The sequence below is a fragment of the Bubalus kerabau genome, chromosome 13 (assembly GCF_029407905.1).
Source record: "Bubalus kerabau isolate K-KA32 ecotype Philippines breed swamp buffalo chromosome 13, PCC_UOA_SB_1v2, whole genome shotgun sequence".
In the NCBI taxonomy this organism is placed as follows: Eukaryota; Metazoa; Chordata; class Mammalia; order Artiodactyla; family Bovidae; genus Bubalus; species Bubalus kerabau.
In genome coordinates, this window is record NC_073636.1 from 78,050,904 (window position 1) to 78,066,452 (window position 15,549).

The 15,549-nt window shown below is 42.7% G+C and overlaps 1 protein-coding gene across 1 annotated transcript; it reads right to left on the minus strand.

Moving 5' to 3' along the window:
- Nucleotides 1–13,310: 13,310 nt before the first annotated feature.
- LOC129625133 (NADH dehydrogenase [ubiquinone] 1 alpha subcomplex subunit 1-like) lies at nt 13,311–13,726 on the minus strand. The gene has a single exon (XM_055543277.1). It carries the CDS (start codon nt 13,647–13,649, stop codon nt 13,437–13,439), a length of 213 nt encoding a protein of 70 aa, XP_055399252.1. The 5' UTR covers nt 13,650–13,726; the 3' UTR covers nt 13,311–13,436.
- Between the last annotated feature and the right edge of the window lie 1,823 nt (nt 13,727–15,549).

Genomic DNA, 15,549 nt, shown 5'->3' on the forward strand with positions numbered 1-15,549 from the left:
GGAGCCGGGCCGGCCCCGCCTGTGCTTCCTTGTCCAGCCCTAGGCGCCCGGGGCCTGCTGGGAGTTGTAGTCCTCTGGGGGTCGGGGGGGGGCGGTGTGGGTTGCCCGCTGGAGAGGAGCGGAGGCTGGGCCTTCCTTCTTTCCTCCTTCCGCTTCGTTCTTCCCTTTCCCCCTTTCCGTCATCGTCTCCTCCGACCTGCGTTACTCCTTTCTCGCCTCTCAATTCCTCGTTTCGTAAATGTTTATTAAACGCCGGCTACGTGCAGAACACTGCTCCGAGGGCTGAGAATATAGTGGTGATCAGACAAAACCCCTCCCGTCATGGAACTTCCGTTCTAGGGAGAGTAAAACACAATAAAAGCCCCAACTTTTATAATGAGTTAAAAGGCAGGAAGGGCCGGGTTTTTAGTTCTTTCGCCGAGTTTTAGATGAACTAAGTAGTGTTTTGCAGCCCTCATATAAGAGATTGAGGTTTGCGCATGGGGAACGTTGAATCAGCCGCAGTCAAGAACCGCACACGTTGTTGGAGGTTGAGGAACAGTAAACGAAGGGACTGCTGATGTCCAGGCACGTTCTCTGTTGCTTATTCTAGGACTGCGTCCTTACTCTTTAAAAATAGTTTCTCTATCTCTCTCTCAGGATCTCTCAATCTAACTATTGCTCAATCTCTCTTGCCAGGGCAATATAGTTTAATTTGCATGCGTTCATGATATCAAGTGGCTGATGGGGCTGCTCCAAACAGTGCTTTGGGACCTTGCCCCAGGCATAGAGGACTCCCTTTTCCGGATCGGGCAAGCCTCCTGACTTTGCTCCTTATGAAATACAAGGAAGGACCTACGTATGGAATTCCATGTATAGCACATGGAATTCTACTCAATGTTATTTGCCAGCCTGGATGAGGACAGGGTTTGGAGGAGAATGGATACATGTATATATGGCTGAGTCCCTTCACTGTTCGCCTGAAACTACCACAAAATTGTTAAATCAGCTATGTCCCAATAAAAAATAAAAAGTTTAAAGTTAGGGGAAAAAAAGAAAATAATTAAAAAACAATTGCAATAACAGCTTGTTGATGAGAAAGTAATATTGAGTTAAAAATTTTATTATTTTCCATTGATCTAAAAAAGTGACTTTTATCTCTCTTGTTATTTTCCTTACTTATAATCTGTATATAAAATAATAAATCAGCTAAATAAAAAGGCACTTTTATGTAGTCTTAAAAAAAAATACAAGAAACCTGAATTTTAGGACACCAAAAACAGTCAAAGGAACTTCACTGTCCGTTTAGTACCCACGTAAGACAGTACCACAGAGAAGGCAATGGCACTCCACTCCAGTACTCCTGCCTGGAAAATCCCATGGACGGAGGAGCCTGGTAGGCTGCAGTCCATGGGGTCGCTGAGGGTCGGACACGACTGAGCAACTTCACTTTCACTTTTCACTTTCATGCATTGGAGAAGGAAATGGCAACCCATTCCAGTGTTCTTGCCTGGAGAATCCCAGGGCCGGGGAGCCTGGTGGGCTGCCGTCTATGGGGTCACACAGAGTCAGACACGACTGAAGTGGCTTAGCAGCAGCAGTACTCTTGCCTGGAAAATCCCATGGACGGAGGGGCCTGGTAGGCTGCAGTCCATGGGGTCGCTAAGAGTCGGACACGACTGAGCGACTTCACTTTCACTTTTCACTTTCATGCATTGGAGAAGGAAATGGCAACCCACTCCAGTGTTCTTGCCTGGAGAATCCCAGGGCCGGGGAGCCTGGTGGGCTGCCGTCTATGGGGTCACACAGAGTCAGACACGACTGAAGCGACTTAGCAGCAGCAGTAGCAAGACAGTACTAAGCAACATTCAGATATTGCCCAGCCCTCTGCTAAAGGTTAATTTTTTTTTTCTTTCTAACTTTCAAGCAATCTAGATCCTATAGGTCACTTGGGTAAAGGAGCACAGAAAGGTTTCCCTAAACCCAGTGCTGAGGTCTCTGCACAATCAGACAATCTCTTCAAAGGTTTAAAAGTAGAAGGTAGCGTTTTGATCCATTTTACTGTCACCCCTGGTGACCCAGCTGATGGGCCTGTGACTTCCTGTCTCAGCTTTCTTCCCTCCTTCTATATATTGAGGGGGTATTTCTCTTCCCCATCCCGCAGCCCCAACGCAATCCTTGGATGTTATCTTATGCCTTGGGCCTCAATACAGCTGGGCCTCAGTTTTCCTCTTAGTTAAATAGGAACAAGTTCCCGTTTGACCTAGGGGTCATGAGAATTAGTAGTTTGAAGACACCCTTTCTCAGCTTCCCCATCTAAAGACTCGTAGGACTCGCCTTAGTGTTGTAAAGAATTAAGTATGCTGCTCTGATCAGCGAAGGTGACCAACTGCTCTTTGTTTCTTTTTGGCTGTGCTGTGTAACTTCGAGATCTTAGTTCCCTAGCCAGGGATTGAATCCGGGGCACTGCAGTGAAAGCACAGAGTTCTAACCACTGGACAGCCAGGAAGTCCATCCTCCTTGATTCCTTGAAAAGATATCAAGCCATATCTTTTCATAGCTTGATAGCTCATTTCTCTATTTTCTAACCGATACGTGAAATCATAGGTATGATCTTTAGATAAATATCAACCTCTCACAGGACCTTCATGAGCTCTGCGAGTTCCCATTCCTTATTACAAATACATATAATGTAAATTCTGGGAAGGAATGCACAGGATTTAGTGTAACTTAATGGTCACAATTCCTCACTTCCACCTTCTTCCTAAAGAAAAATAAGTAATTCCTAAAAATATTCTTTTTTCTTTTAATAATTAGGCAAGAGTCAAGTCTTCTGGCCCTTGGAAGAGAATTTGACTGACAGTCTCTAGGTATACATAGAGAAAAACAAATCCAAGTGACCTACTCCTGAACCTCAGCCAGCCCACGGCTAACCTGTGCCTCAGTTAAATACAGTTCCTTGGTTATACAAAGTGAGAGTTGAAAGTTGTTCTAAAAAAATAAGGAGTATTAAATCTTCAGGTGATTGTTGTTTTTCTTTTCTCCGCTTTTCTTTCTTCTAGGTTTTTAGTTTTAATTTGTTGCTGTCATTGTGAGGTCGATCAGTCCTGTCTGACTCTTTGCAACCCCACGGACTGTAGCCTACCAGACTTCTCCATCCGTGCAATATTCCAGGGAAGAGTACTGGAGTGGGTGGCCATGGATCGAGCCTGGGTCTCCTGCGTTGCAGGCAGATGCTTTACCATCTGAGCCGCCAGGGAAGCTCTCATTGTAACATTCACATAATAATCTGGGTTTGTGTCATTTCCTTAAAGAGGCAGATTTGGGACTTCCCTAGTGGTCCAGTAGGCTAAGATTCCACACACTCTCTACAGGGGCCTGAGTTCCATCCCTGGTGGAGGAACTAGATCCTACATGCGGCAACTAAAGATTCCAAGTGTCGCAAGTAAGACCCGGTGCAGCCAGATAAATAAATAATACATTTTTAAAAAGGAGGCAGTTTTGGCTGCACAGAGCCTGCTGAGTGGCAACTGTGTCCTAGAGATGAGTACTTATATTTCACCACAACCCCTGCCTTCCCCGCATCTCTCATTTATGTTACTCTCCTGTTCCTCTTGATGTTTGAGTTTACAATGCCTGGCCTACATAACTGCATGGACTGAATGCTGGTCTATGGAGCTGAAGACTTGTCAAAAAGACGAGCGAAAGTATCTCTAAGAACAACTGTGACAAGTACCAGAGATGCCTGGTGTTATGAGGGCATTATGAAATCCCAGTTTCAAGGTTTGGAGAGTGAAGCCTCCAGAAGCTTTGTAGCTTTACCAAGATCCAAGGAGACACGTAGGCGGTAACTAGGCAAAAGCAGTGCAAGTGTTTCAAGTAGGAGGGAAAGCATGTGCAAAGCCCTGTGTTGCAACACGTGGCCCAGGTCTCGTTACTACACTGCCAGACGAACCGATCCCAAATTTAGTAGCTTGAAAGAACAGCAATCATTTTATTATCTCTAGTAGATCTGTGGGTCTGGAATTTGGAAGGAGCTTGACAAGGATCTTCTAATTTGGGATCTCTAGTGTGGAATGGCGGAGAAGGCAATGGCACCCCACTCCAGTACTCTTGCCTGGAAAATCCCATGGACCGAGGAGCCTGGCAGGCTGCAGTCCATGGGGTCGCTAAGAGTCGGACATGATTGAGCGACTTCACTTTCACTTTTCACTTTCATGCATTGGAGAAGGAAATGGCAACCCACTCCAGTGCTCTTGCCTGGAGAATCCCAGGGACAGGGGAGCCTGGTAGGCTGCTGTCTATGGGGTCACATAGAGTCGGGCACGACTGAAGTGACTTAGTATAGCATAGCATAGTGTGGAATGGACCACTGGGGGATAGAGTGCCTGGGTGCCGGCTGGGCCTCTGGAAAGCCATCCGTGTGATCTCTCAATGGGCTACTTTGAGCTTCCTCACAGCATGGCAGCCTCAGGGCGATCAAATTGTTTACTTGGCAGCTGAAGGCTTAAAGAGAGAGAATCCCACAGAGGAAGGCAGAGCTCTGAACAACAACAACAAGGCAGACCTACACTCTTCATCTGACTGAGCCTTGGACGGCACGCAGAGCCACATCCGCTGTAGTTCACTCGTTGTTGTTCAGTCGCTCAGTCGTGTCCGACTCTCTACAACCCCCATGGACTGCAGCAAGCCAGGCTTCCCTGTCTTTCACCATCTCCCAGAGCTGGTTCAGACTCTTGGCCACTGAGTCAGTGATGCCGTCCAACCATCTCGTCTTCTGTCATTGCCTTCTCCTCCTGCCTTCAATCTTTCCCAGCATCAGGCTCTTTTCCAATGAGTCAGCTCTTCACATCAGGTGGCCAAAGTACAGGAGCTTCAGCTTCAGCATCAGTCTTTCCAATGAATATTCAGGGTTGGTTTTCTTTAGGATTGACTGGTTTGATCTCCTTGCTGTCCAAGGAACTCTCAAGAGTTCTCCAGCACCATAGTTCAAAAGCATCAATTCCTCAGCACTCATTCAGTTCAGTTCAGTTGTTCAGTCGTGTCTGACTCTTTTCGACCCTATGAACTGCAGCACGCCAGGCCTCCCTGTCCATCACCAACTCCCAGAGTTTACCCAAACTCATGTCCATTGAGTTGGTGACACCATCCAACCATCTCATCCTCCATCGTCCCCTTCTCCTCCTGCCCTCAATCTTTCCCAGCATCAGGGTCTTTTCAAATGAGTCAGCTCTTCACATCAGGTGGCCAAAGTATTGGAGTTTCAGCTTCAACATCAGTCCTTCCAATGAACATCCAGGACTGATCTCCTTTAGGATGGACTGGGTGGATCTCCTTGCAGTCCAAGGGACTCTCAAGAGTCTTCTCCAACATCACAGTTCAAAAGCATCAATTCTTCGGCACTCAGCTTTCTTTATAGTCCAACTCTCACATCCATACATGACCACTGGAAAAACCATAGCCTTGACTAGATGAATCTTTGTTGACAAAATAATGTCTCTGTTTTTTAATATGCTGTCTAGGTTGGTCATAACTTTCCTTCCAAGGAGTAAGCGGCTTTTAATTTTATGGCTGTAATCACCATCTGCAGTGATTTTGGAGCCCCAAAAAATAGAGTCAGCCACTGTCTCCACTGTTTCCCCATCTATTTAGCATGAAGTGATGGGACCGGATGCCATGATCTTAGTTTTCTGAATGTTGAGCTTTAAGCCACTCATTGGCCCACTCACTAGGCACTCACTGGCTACAAGCAAAACACAAGCCAGTCCAGACTGGGTTAGGGCGATTAGACTCTACCTCCTGAGGGAGAAGTGGAAATGGAGTTTAAAGGAAAGTCAGGACTGGAGACACGGCAGGTGAGTGAGCAGCATTTGCGAGGTAATTGAAGCTTTCAGTGTGGGTGTTAATTGATGTTAACACCTGACAATTATCACTGCTCCAATCTCATAGCCCCTTGGCAGAACTTTGCATCTTTATAATTATTCAATTATTTGCTGAGTTTGTTCAGTTTGGCTAGGACTATGTGATCAGCTTTCATGAGGGCGGGGACTCAGGTCACCATGGTATCCCTAACTGTCAACACAATAGCTGATACATATAAATTTCCATCAACTGCTAAAGAACCAGAGCCTTTCTTTCTCTGCCGGAGTCTCTAAAAAACAAGGAACACCTGTAGGATTGAATGGCATATGTCAAGGTCACCTATACTACATGTTGCAAGGGGAAAGTGCTTGAGAACTGCTTGCCAGTCAGAGTGATTATTAATGGTAGACCAATTTCCTAGGGCTATTTCAGACATCTTAGGGATGCAACAAAAGATATAATGAAAGACCCCATTTCCAAAGCAAGAATTATTTAATTCCTAGGAATAAACATTACAACAAAAATTCACAACCTACGTGAAGAAAAAATTTAATAGATTGACACAGGGAAAATGTCAACAAATAGAAATATAAGCTATGTTCATGGCTAGCAAGACTCTACATTATTAAGATACCAGATAGTTCACTTCAGTTCAGTCGCTCAGTCATGCCCAACTCTTTGTGACCCCATGAACTGCAGCACTCCAGGCCTCCCTGTCCATCACCAACTCCCGGAGTTCACTCAAACTCATGTCCATCGAGTCGGTGATACCATCCAGCCATCTCATCCTCTGCCATCCCCTTCTCCTCCTGCCCCCAATCCCTCCCAGCGTCAGGGTCTTTTCCAATGAGTCAACTCTTCACATGAGGTGGCCAAAGTACTGGAGTTTCAGCTTTAGCAGCAGTCCTTCCAAAGAACACCCAGGACTGATCTCCTTTAGAATGGACTGGTTGGATCTCCTTGCAGTCCAAGGGACTCTCAAGAGTTTTCTCCAACACCACAGTTCAAAAGCATCAATTCTTCTGTGCTCAGCTTTCTTCACAGTCCAACTCTCACATCCATACATGACTACTGGAAAAACCATAGCCTTGACTAGACAGACCTTTGTTGGCAAAGTAATGTCTCTGCTTTTGAATATGCTATCTAGGTTGGTCATAACTTTCCTTCCAAGGAGTAAGCGTCTTTTAATTTCATGGCTGCAGTCACCATCTGCAGTGATTTTGGAGCCCCCCAAAATAAAGTCTGACACTGTTTCCACTGTTTCCCCATCTATTTCCCATGAAGTGATGGGACCAGATGCCATGATCTTAGTTTTCTGAATGTTGAGCTTTAGGCCAACTTTTTCACTCTCCTCTTTCACTTACATCAAAAGGCTCTTTAGTTCCTCTTCACTTTCTGCCATAAGGGTGGTTAATGAGATATAATATAGACATTTAATGAGAGCCCAAGAACAACACAAACAGGATTTTGTTTTAGAACTAGATGAACCACATCTAAAATTCCTATGGAAAAATCAACAAGAAAACATTTCTGAAAATGCCTGACCACGTAGTGAATGTATCATAAAGCCTTTACTATTATAATTAAGACTATTAGGTACTAGTATCTAATAAGTTCCATGAATCAGTGGAGGAGAAAGGAAATTCCCAGATAGACCCAAACTCATGTAGGCATTTAATATTCAAAAAAGGTGGTATTTCAAACTGGTTAAGATGGATTTCATTCAATAAGTGGTTTGAGAAAACTGCTATGTAGCGTCTTCAAGAAAAAAATAAAGAGTTAAATCCATACTTCAGGGACTTCCCTGGTGATCAGGTGGCTAAGGTCAGGTCACATTGTGAGGAGACAGAACCCAGACCCCTACTTGGGGAACCTGACGTGTGTTGTCTGAGGAGTCTTGACAAATAGCTGAGAAAAAGAAACGAAAGGCAAAGGAGAAAGGGAAAGATATGCCCAACTGCAAGGAGAGAAAAGAAAGCCTTCTTATGTGACCAATGCAAAGAAATAGAGGAAAACAATAGAATGTGAAAGAGCAGCAATCTCTTCAAGAAAACTGGAGATATAAAGGGAACATCTCATGCAAGGATGGGCAGGGTAAAGGACAGGATCGATAAAGACCTAACAGAAGCAGAAGCGATTAAAAAGAGGTGGCAAAAATACACAGAACTATACAAAAAAGGTCTTAATGACCCAGATAACCTCAATGGTGTGGTCATTCACCTAGAACCAGACATCCTGGATTGTGAAGTCAAGTAGGCCTTAGGAAGCATTAGTATGAACAAAGTTAGTGGAGGTGATGGAATTCCAGCTGAGCTATTTCAAATCCTAAAAGATGATGTTGTTAAAGTGCTGCACTCAATATGTCAGCAACTTCGGAAAACTCGGCAGTGGCCACAGGACTGGAAAAGGTCAGTTTTCATTCCAATCCCAAAGATGGGTAATGCCAAAGAATGTTCAAATTCCCATACAATTGTGCTTATTTCACATGCTAGTAAGGTTATGCTCAAAATCCTTCAAGTTAGGCTTAAGCAGTACGTGAACTGAGAACTTTCAGATGTACAAGCTGGGTTTAGAAAGGCAGAGGAACCAGAGATAAAATGGCCAACATTCACTGAATCATGCAGAAAGCAAGGGAATTCCAGAAAAAACATCTACTTCTGCTTCATTAACTACCCTAAGCCTTTGACTGTGAGGATCACAACAAACTTTGGAAAATTATTAAAGAGACGGGAATACCAGACCACCTTACCTGTCTCCTATAAGCAGGTCAAGAAGCAACCATTAGAACCGAACATAGAACAAGGGACTGGTTCAAAATTGGAAAAGGAGTATGTCAAGGCTGTATATTATCACCCTCCTTATTTAATTTATATGCAGAGTACATCATGTGAAATGCCAGGCTGGATGAATCACAAGCTGGAATCAAGATTTCCAGGAGAAATATCAACAACCTCAGATATGCAGATGATACAACCTAATGGTAGAAAGAGAAGAGGAACTAAAGAACCTCTTGATGAGGGTGAAAGAGGAGGGTGAAAAAGCTGGCTTGAAATTCAACATTAAAAAATGAAGACCATGGCATCTGGTCCCATCACTTCATGGCAAATAGAAGGGGAAAAGTGGAAGCAGTGACAGATTTTATTTTCTTCAAAATCACTGCAGATGGTGACTGCAAACATTAAATTAGAAGATACCTGTTCCTTAGAAGGAAAGTTATGACAGAACTATATAGCATACTAAAAAGCAGAGACACCACTTTGCCAACCAAGGTCCATATAGTCAAAGCTACGGTTTGAATGTGACAGTTGAACCACAAGGAAAGCTGATGGGAGGGAGGTTCAAGAGGGAGGAGACGTATGTATACTATGGCTGATTCATGTTGATGTATGGCAGAAACAAACCCAGTATTGTAAAGTAATTATCTTCCAATTTAAAATTAAAAAAAAATTTTTTAAAGAGGGCTGAATGCTGAAGAATTGATTCTTTCAAATTATAGCACTGGAGAAGACTCTCTTGAGAGTCCCTTGGACAGCACGGAGATCAAACTAGTCAATCCTAAAAGAAATCAACCCTGAATTGGGAAGACAAATCTTGAAGCTGAAGCTCCAATACTTTGGCCATTTGATGCGATGAGCCGACTCATTGGAAAAGACTCTGATGCTGGGAAAGATTGAAGGCAGGTGGAAGAGGAGGCGGCAGAGGATGAGATGGTTAGATAGCAATACTGACTCAATGGACATGAATTTGAGCAAACTCCTGGAGATGGTGGAAGATAGGGAAGCCTGGTACACTGCAGTCTAAGGGGTCACAAAGAGACAGGACTTAGTGACGGAACAACAACAGGCAACTGGATCCCACATGCTGCAACTGAAGATCTTGAGTGCTGCAACTGAAGATCTTGAGTGCTACAACTCAGACACAGTGCAGCTGAATAAATAAACAAATATATTAATAACTAAGTCTATACTTCACATCTTATACCTGGAAAAGCACTGAAAGGATAGAAGTTTATTTTTTGTTTTGTTTTTGTCCATGTGGGATCTTAGTTCCCAGCCCAGGGATGGAACCCATGCCCCCTACAGTGGAAGGATTAATTCTTAACCATTGGACCACCAGGGAAATCCCCAGGATCAAAGATTTAAATGGAAAGAACGAAGCCATGTGCGTACCAGCAGAATCCTTGGGAGAATTCTTTTATAATCTTGAAGTGGAGAAGACCCTTTTAAGTATAACACAAAATTGAGAAGCCTGAGGGGGAAAGATCAATGTATTTGACTTCAAGAAGATACAAAACATAATCATGTGAGGTAAAAAGGCAAATGACAAACCGGAGGAAGACTTACATCTCAATTACAGAAAAGGCGAATTTCAGGAATTCCCTGGTGGTCCAGTGGTTAGGACTGCATTCTCAATGCCAAGGGCTTGGATTCCATCCCTGTTTGGGGAACTGAGATCACATAAGCTGCAGCATAGTGTGGCAAATTTTATAACATGTAAAGAGGACCTAAGATATAGGGGGAGGGGAATTAGGTCAAGGTCATCAATAGGTACAAACTTTTGGTTAATTATAATTATATAATTATATGTACTGCTGCTGCTAAGTCACTTCAGTCATGTCCGACTCTGTGCGACCCCATAGACGGCAGCCCACCAGGCTCCCCCGTCCCTGGGATTCTCCAGGCAAGAACACTGGAGTGGGTTGCCATTTCCTTCTCCAATGCATGAAAGTGAAAAGTGAAAGTGAAGTCGCTCAGTCATGTCCGATTTTTCCCGACCCCATGGACTGCAGCCTACCAGGCTCCTCTGTCCATGGGATTTTCCAGGCAAGAGTACTGGAGTGGGGTGCCATTGCCTTTTCCAAAACAAGTACTAGAGATGTAATATACAACATGATAAAGATGATCAACACTGTTGCATGTTATAAATAAAAGTTGTTAAAAGACTACATCCTAAGGATTCTTATCACATGAAAAACAATTTTTTCCTATGTCTTGAATGTATCAATATGAAATGATGGATGCTCATTCACCTCTTGTGGTCATCACTGCATGACATGTATGTGAGGCAAATCATCACGTTGTATACCCTAAACTTACACAGTGCTGTAGGTCAGCTACACCTGAAGAAAACTGGGGAAAGAAGAGTTTCTATGAATAACAAAATGATCACTAACCCAGAATAAGAATGGATAGGACAATTCCCTGGCGGTCAGTGCTTAAAACTCTGAGGTTCACTGTAGAGGGCCCGGGTTCAATCCCTGATGGGGGAACTAAGATCCCATAAGCTACATGGTACAGCCAAAAAATAAAAAAAATAAAAAAATGAATTAAAGGATAGCATCAAACAGTTCATGGGAAATGAAAAACAAATTGTTCTTAGAAATAACAACATGAGTTCAAGAAAATACAGATTTTAATAGCAAGAGTCTGGAAATAATATCAATGTCAATCAACCAAAGACTGGCTAAATGAATTACGACAAATTTATACAATGGAATAATAATCAGGGATTTCTTTTTTTAAAAAGGAATGATGAAAAACACCATAAAGAAAATGAAAACATAAGACAGACATGGAGAAAGTATTTGCAAGTCACATACCTGATAAAGGGTTTGTATCTAGAATACATAAGAACTCTTAAAACTCAATGATAAGAAAATAAACCCAAGTGAAAAAAATGGTCAAAAGAACTGAGACACATGAACACATATAAACACATGAAAATATGTCATTAGGGAAATGCTAATAGAACACACACACACAAACACACACACACACTGAGATACTATTACACACACAACACCACCAAATTAAAGAATGCAGAGCAACAGGAATGCTTATTCATTGCTGACGGGAATGTAAAACAGTATAGCCACCGGGAAGACAGCTTGCAGTTTCTTACAAAGTTAAACGTACTTATCATGCAACCCAGCAATCCTAGTTCTAGGTATTTATACAAGTGAATTGAAAAGACATTAAAACCTTACACTAATGTTTACTGTAACTGTATTCGTAACAGTCAATCATGGGTAAAGCCAGGATGTCCTTCAATAGGTGAATGGACAAACAGCAGTCCCTCCATGCACAGCAATAACAAGGAACAGGAGCCAAGTGTGTGAAATAACACGATGAAACTAGATTGTATCTCTTTAGATGAGAAAAACCAAACCCAAGAGCCTACAGATGTTTGCTTCCGGTCATATGACATTCTGAGAAAGGCAACATTATAGGGACAGAAAACAGATCAATGGTTTCCGGGGTTGGGGGAAGGGGACATAGTTGACCAACAGGCTACAGAGAACGTCTAGGTGTTTCAGTGATTGAACTGGTCTGCAGGCTATTGAAGTGGTGGATCCATGACTCTGCATTTTCCAAAACCATTACAGAATGACCTTTATCATATGGAAATGTTTAAAAATCAACAAAGATTCCAAGATGGAATGAAGACTATAACAAATGGATCTCACTGATGGCGTGAGATAAAAAAGCAGCTGACCTAAATAACATTGGAAAATGGTGTTTGGACTGGTAACTGTAAAGTTAAATGCAAAAACAACTGCATAAAAACACTCGCTTTAAAGTAAAATTGAAAAAATAAAAAACACTCATTCCAGTTAGTAAATTTGTTTCTCATAGGAATGAGAAATCTAAAAGTATTTTGAACTGAATTAAAATGCAATTATAACACATCAAAAAATTTGGAAATGCAATTAAAGCAATACTTAGAGGAAAATTCTTCAGGTACTCTGTCTATCTGACTGTGTGGATCACAACAAAATAGGAAAAATTCTTAAACAGATGGGAACACCAGACCACCTGACCTGCCTCCTGAGAAATCTGTATGCAGGTCAAGAAACAAGTTAGAACTGGACGTGGAACAACAGACTGGTTCCAAATCAGGAAAGGAGTACGTCAAGGCTGTATATTGTCACCCTGCTTATTTAACTTATATGCAGAGTACATCATGAGAAATGCCAGGCTGGATGAAGCACAAGCTGGAATCAAGATTGCTGGGAGAAATATCAATAACTTCAGATATGCAGATGATACCACGCTTATGGCAGAAAGCGAAGAACTAAAGAGCCTCTTGATGAAAGTGAAAGAGGAGAGTGAAAAAGTTGACTTAAAACTCAGCATTCAGAAAACTAAGATCATGGCATCTGGTCCATCACTTCATGGCAAATAGATGGGGAAACAGTGGAAACAGTGACAGACTTTATTTTTTTGAGCTCCAAAATCACTGCAGATGGTGAGTGCAGCCCTGAAATTAAAAGACGCTTGCTCCTTGGAAGAAAAGCTATGACCAACCTAGGCAGCGTATTAAGAAACAGACATTACTTTGCTGACAAAGGTCTGTCTAGTCAAAGCTATGGTTTTTCCAGTGGTCATGTATGGATGTGAGAGTTGGACTATAAAGAAAGCTGAGCACCAAGAAATTGATGCTTTTGACTGTGGTGTTGGAGAAGACTCTTTTTTTTTTTTTTTTTATTACACACTACAAAATACAATGCATGCTACACAATATGCTGCATAATCTACTAGCAGGGATAGAAGAGCATGACTGAGTTGTTCTTCATCAACCAGGAAAATGTTTCCTTAATCAGTGTTCTCCAAACCCTTTGACACATAGGAACGGTTTACTCCAGAGACGCGCCTATCTCTTTCCATCAAATACCACTGATATGGATAATGGGCAACCCTTTTTTCCTTGCCCCCGTTACTGAACCTGTGGATGCGCGCGGTGGCCATTCCCGGGATGAACAAGCACACGCCCATAACGGCGATCCTGGGAAGAACCTCGAACCACATCGCGACGGCGTTCCGGAGGCCAAACACTCCCTTCCAGGTCCCTTAAAGGTGACCCGGCTTCGATCTCTTCCGGGTAAGCTCCCGGAGAAGACTCTTGAGATTCTCTTGGACTCCAAGGAGATCAAACCAGTCCATCCTAAAGGAAATCAGTCCCGAATATTCATTGGAAGGACTGATGCTGAAGCTGAAACTCCAATACTTTGGCCACCTGATGTGAAGAACTGACTCATTGGAAAAGACCCTGATTCTGGGAAATATTGATGGCAGGAGAAGGGAACGGCAGAGGATGAGATGGTTGGATGGCATCATCGACTCGATGGACGTGAGTTTGAGTAGGCTCTGGGAGTTGCTGATGGACAGGGAAGCCTGGCGTGCTGCAGGCCATGGGGTCGCAAAGAGTGGCACACAACTGAGCGACTGAACTGAACTGAGAGGAAAATTTGTAGTGTTGAATGCTTATCTCAGCACAGAATAAAAGTCTCAATCCTAGTCTCTTAAGAAACTTTCTTAAGTCTCTACTTAAGATAGAAAAAGATCAAATTAAACCCAAAGCAGGCAGAAGGAAAGAAATAACAAAGATAAGAGCAGATATCAATAAAATTGAAAGCAGGGGGCACAGGTTCATTCATTCAACATTTAGTATTTCTTATATCCATGCATTTTTGGGGCTTCCGTGGTGGCTCAGCAGTAATGAATCTTCCAGCCAATGCAGGAGACGCGGGTTTGATCCCTGGGTCAGGAAGATCCTCTGGAGAAGGAAATGGCAACCGTCTCTAGTATTCTTGCCTGGGAAATCCCATGGGCAGAGGATCCTGGCAGGTGACAGTCCATGGGGTCACAAAGGAGTTGGACACGACTTAGCAACTAAACACCAACAGCATGCATTTTTATACTTACATCGCAAATGAAGGCTTGGGAAACAATATTGTTTGGTATATTTAAGAATCTTATATAAATGGCATCATACTATTTGAATTCTTCTATGAGTTGCTTGTTTTCCCTTCAACGTTACATTTTTCGATGGCTCATCTAGATTTATACGCATAGCTTTAGTCTGCTCATTGTCACTGCTATGGAGTAAGGCATCAAATGAGGATACCATCTTGTATTTACCCAGGCTTCCCTCGATGGACTTTTAGGTTTGTGCCATTTCCTGCTATTGTAACCAAGACTAGTGTCCACATCCTCACGTACCTCCTCACGCACTTGGTAGATTTTACGTTTCCAATATTTGTAATGGGCTGTTTCACAAAACATCCAGTGAGGTAACCCTTATCTAAGGCCTCTTGCCTGTTGACTTTTCTAGATTTATGGTAGATATAACTTTCTCCCAATGCACCTAGACCTTGGGAAAATTGGGGAGGTAGGGTCACTCGTTGATTTGTTTATTCAATAAATAAATAAACAAAATTAGATATTTACTGAGCAATAACTATGGGCCAGACACTGAGAATACTGAAATGAACAAGACAGACCCCTGTTCTCATGGAGATTACATGAAGAACGTCCCTCTCTTTTTCATTTTTTGGTCATTTTCTCTTCCCATTTGTCCAAAAAAATCTTTTTTAAAAAATTTATTTATTTGACTGTGCTGCATGCAGGGTCTTTAGTTGCACTGTGTGGGATCTAATTCTCTGACCAGGGACTGAACTCTGCATTGGGAGCATGGAGTCTTAGTATTGGACTTCCCCTGTCCTAAAAAATCTTGCTTGAGTTTCATTATAGGGATATGTTATAGGCTCCAGGATAAGTGAGGTGAGAAGTAGTGATCATGAGTTACTTCTAGGGCAATGAGGTAGCCCCTGTTGGCTTAGCCAACCTGTTTATCTCTCAAATTTATTACTAAGTAATCCAGTAGGGAAAACAGATCCCTCACGATATAAGTTTAAGTTGATCCTGT